The sequence below is a fragment of the Mizuhopecten yessoensis genome, unplaced genomic scaffold (genome assembly GCF_002113885.1).
Source record: "Mizuhopecten yessoensis strain PY_sf001 unplaced genomic scaffold, ASM211388v2 scaffold715983, whole genome shotgun sequence".
Taxonomy (NCBI): domain Eukaryota; kingdom Metazoa; phylum Mollusca; class Bivalvia; order Pectinida; family Pectinidae; genus Mizuhopecten; species Mizuhopecten yessoensis.
In genome coordinates, this window is record NW_018479889.1 from 16,337 (window position 1) to 21,147 (window position 4,811).

A 4,811-nucleotide genomic window follows, 5' to 3' on the forward strand; every position below is an offset into this window, starting at 1 on the left:
AATACATACAAGTTTATCTTTTTGTCAAACAAGTTTTGAGCTTTACAAATTACATCGCCTAAACAATCAAAAGATTGTACATACACTGTAACTATGTGACAATATATATGGGTATTAAAACTTCTTCAGTGAATGAATTGCCTTCACACATTTCAAGGTGACGTTATCTAAACGTGTGACTGTCTGGTGAGCATGTACATCGGGGCTAAGTATTATCGAATGGTTATCTTGTAGGAGGAAGAGCCAACCATACCAAAACAATAGATACGTAAAACATTAAAAGCCCGTCAACGTTTGCCTGTCTACTCCATTTTTTAAATTCCATCCTTCCAAACAGTTAAAGTATGTACTGTATTGGCCATTGCATATCGAAACAGCGTATTTGTGATAATTTTGTCCATACATGAAATGACACGCCTCACTGCTCGCCCTACATTGATATCACTCCCATCGATGTATGTGGTTATATGATTATGTTTCTTGACACATGCTGCGTGTGTAACGCATAGCTATGTACAATCTGGAAAAAGGAAAAGCAAGCGATAGGTAAGTGGATTTAACAAGTGTCCATATTGAAATGTTATTTTTACGAGATCATTACTGAATGTTACAGGATATGCCATGTTTTTCATAACAATAATTGGATCAGGTGTACATTTTGTATTTTGTACTATGCAGAAAACAGGTTATATAGCTTTCAAGTGTTACGGAGATAATGTCTGAATACAATATGTTCGGAGAATATAATAATACTTATTCGGAGTTATGTAAATCAACATTTACATGTATATGTAAACCGGTAACAAATTAAATCTGTTTCGGGTTGGATACAACTGTAACTCGCTATTTATATAAATACAGGTGCGCAGGTGTCGGTACGCTGTTACGCAGGTGTAGCGACCAAATTAAAAACAGTAACAACAACAAAAACACTGGCATACTAAATGTGTCTTCCAAATAAATGTATGTTGATATATACGAAGTAATACAACTAAAACATGATTTTATTGTGGAATGTCTCTATTTTGCAATTACTTCATGCGATTTACCCTCAGGAAAATGGCCCTGAGACGAATAGATCTTACATTTCGTGTATTCATTTTACCGCCTGTTTAGGGTGTGGCTTCTGGTCGCCCTACTCGGTCCCTCCCCTGGACAGGCTCCTAACTGACTCAATCAGAGCAAGGGCTAGCTACGCCCGGGCTTAAGTTGACTTCCAGCGGTCATACACCTTGATTGATTGCTGCGACTTTACGTCCTTGTTCCGGTTATAACCGAGCCAAACAAATGCATACACCTGTAGTTCATCGATATAGTTCCGTCTTATTGGGTAATGGTGAAGGCACGGCTTTTAAATAACAAAGACGGGTGACATTCAGGAGCTGAATTAGCCACGAATCGGAGCATTACTCAAAAGAAAGTGCACCAATACATTGTTTTAAGCGTCCTGTCGAAAACCTATAAAAAGCAATCTCGTTTTCAATCTGAATATTTACAGTAAAACTGGTTTACCTGTGTCAAAAACAAGTTATTCTCCTTTGAGGATTGTATACACACATATAAAGTGATGAATGAGTGGGGAATCCCTAATAAAGGTCTACTCAAATACAACTTAGTTTGTGTGAGACAGACCAGATGTACGTTATTTTCATATGTTGACATCCATCGCCGGGCGGAAGAAATTTGCAGAAACAGGAAACTTATGTCTAGATGTTTCGATTACGATTTTAAGATATGGCGGAGAAACAGAACGTAAAAAGTATGACCATGACACCACGCACATCAATAATAACACGGTTTCAACTTTTCAGTTGCCATCATCAAATCAAAAAGATGAATTAAACTCCTGGGTGTTATTTGACGCTGCGGTGACGTAGCGTCATCATTTCATTATCGAAGCAGATTTGTCGGGCTATTCCATAAGCACATGTAACCCTGCTCCGTGATTACAAAGCAACATAAATAACGATGAAAACTATTTATTTTCTGAATCAAATATTTTATGAATAAAAGAACTAACGTAGAAAAATGATAAAAGTAAAAGGAACTTGTGTCTGATAATCAACACTCGTTAGCCTAATTGTGAAGTGCGCGAACCTGTGGGTTATTCTCGTGCTGTCTGTGACGTCAGTAATATACATCTTCACTTCTTAAAAGTACTTTACGGTATATTATTTACGTTCAAAAATTAAATATGCGTATTCATATTCTTGTATTAAAATTATCACCTCCCGATGTTATATTCTGAAGATTATTCATGTTCCTAAAAAAATGTTGTTCAAAATATTGAATTTGAAAATGCGTCATTATGAATGCAGCTTCATACTGTTGAATCGCTTTAGATGACTTATGTATGCATAATGTAGATGATTAATGCGAAACATCTACAGGGCACCTCGACACTCAGTATAATAGGTATATTACTTACATACAGAGGTCTGTTTACCTATGTAGTGTCAGTAAGTGTACCATCGAACTCCTGGACAAAATTATGTGTACATGTATGGGGCACAGAAAGGGGACTGTCAAATCTGATATAAGGGGAAAAACACCCACGTATTTTGAAGCTTTGCCGGGTTTATATAATTTATTTCTCACTCTTGTTCTGCTAATAGTGATGCACACAGTCATTTACACCGGTACAGTGTCCTATATCTACCTGGACAGACATCGACTAACAAGGGTCCTGGTCTCTTTTGGAGACAAATTAAACTAAAACAAGATACATAACTAGACTAATTGAACTAAAACAAGGTACATAAATAAACAAATTGTACTAATACAAGATACATAACTAAACCAATTGAACTAAAACAAGATACATAACTAGACAAATTGAACTAAAACAAGATACATAACAAGACAAATCGAACTAAAACAAGATACATAACTAGACAAATTGAACTAAAACAAGGTACATAAATAAACAAATTGTACTAATACAAGATACATAACTAAACCAATTGAACTAAAACAAGATACATAACTAGACAAATTGAACTAAAACAAGATACATAACAAGACAAATCGAACTAAAACAAGATACATAACTAGACAAATCGAACTTAAACAAGTTACATAACTAGATAAATTGAACTTAAACAAGATACATAACTAATCAAATTGAACTAAAACAAGATACATAACAAGACAAATTGAACTAAAACAAGTTACATAACTAGAAAAATTGAACTAAAACAAGATACATAACTAGATAAATTGAACTAAAACAAGATACATAACTAGATAAATTGAACTAAAACAAGATACATAACTAATCAAATTGAACTAAAACAAGATACATAAAAAGACAAATTGAACTAAAACAAGATACATAACAAGACAAATCGAACTAAAACAAGATACATAACTAGACAAATCGAACTTAAACAAGTTACATAACTAGATAAATTGAACTAAAACAAGATACATAACTAAACAAATTGAACTAAAACAAGATACAAAATGTACATAACTAGATAAATTGAACTAAAACAAGATACATAACTAGAAAAATTGAACTAAAACAAGATACATAACTAGACAAATTGAACTAAAACAAGATGTACGATTACAGAAATCGGACGAGAACAGAATACATAAAAAAAGCCTGACAGGTCGAACTTAAATACGATACATATACCGAACTAGTCAATATACAAGGACCATAATATGATGCCTAGTGATATGGCGAATCACAAGACTTGCTAAAGAGTACAGACAAAATTAAAACACTCGGACGTATACTATGTTTTAGAGTATGCTCTTCTATTTAGACCTTGAATACTTTGTTTTGATCGGTCGATGAATAGCTTTATATAAGTTAAGGTAAATTCACAGACGTTATAATGAGATTGCCCTAGCCTCGCCACAGAATGATCCTATTTCAAATGTACCTGTCTACAACCCGACTGAGACTGCACCCTTTTTGTTAAATGTTTGAGACGTTTTGAAAGTAGTGAATGCTTATTTAAAAGGGTATACATCGTTCATTGTACAACCGAACTAGTTGCAACGCCTATGGAGATATCGGATATCAGTAATTCAGACATATTTTATGGAACGTCGGTTGTTGACACATAAAAGGAGGGGGGGACACACAGGCAGCACCGACGCCCCATAGCACGGACGTGCGTTGTGATATGGGTCGTTTAACAGTTAAAGCAATGTCGATAATGTTTAAATAGGCGAAATAAAGCATTGTTTCTTATACTTGGTAAGACCGATGTGAACTTCTAAATTTTATGTTATTGATTGATTTATTCTTCATTTTTTATCTATCACTCTATCAAAAATTCAAATACTTAAAATCCCAAACCGGACCTCGTTTCTTTCTTTTAACAAGGTTGACTTTGAGTTCGCAGTTCTACGTTAATTTATCCTCCGACCCAGTTGGTGTTGCTTTACTAAGAGTGTGGCAGTATTTGCACCCTCTATGAGTTTTTTAGGTTTTAGCTGCCGTCAGTCACAGCGTGAAAAAAAAAGTCTCGCTATTTTCTCATCATCAGTGTTACTGTGATGTTGGCTATCGTCTGACAGGTGAAGAGGATGAAATTTTCTATGAGCAGACGAGTTATTAGCAGGACCTACTGACTCACATTATCAAGCCTCCCGTTTGTTTATTTCATTGTTGAATATTTTGCCAAAACAAATGAATAAAATACATTAGGCTATTTTCCTTGAAAATAAATAGATAGAAATATATAAAAACAGTGGCACGGATCATAACATTATAGTCAACTGAGAATGAGTAAAAATACTGTAAAACGTGAGCATCTTTATTATTACTGCTCATTATAATTTAACAAGGG

General features: G+C 34.4%; 1 protein-coding gene across 1 annotated transcript in view; it reads left to right on the forward strand.

Moving 5' to 3' along the window:
* Nucleotides 1-416: 416 nt before the first annotated feature.
* Nucleotides 417-4,811, forward strand: part of LOC110441473 (gamma-glutamyltranspeptidase 1-like) — an 18,994-nt gene continuing 14,599 nt past the window's right edge. The window contains exon 1 of the mRNA XM_021484631.1: nt 417-546. Within this exon, the coding sequence (XP_021340306.1) occupies nt 512-546 (35 nt within the window). The 5' untranslated portion in view covers nt 417-511. The remainder of the gene's footprint in view (nt 547-4,811) is intronic.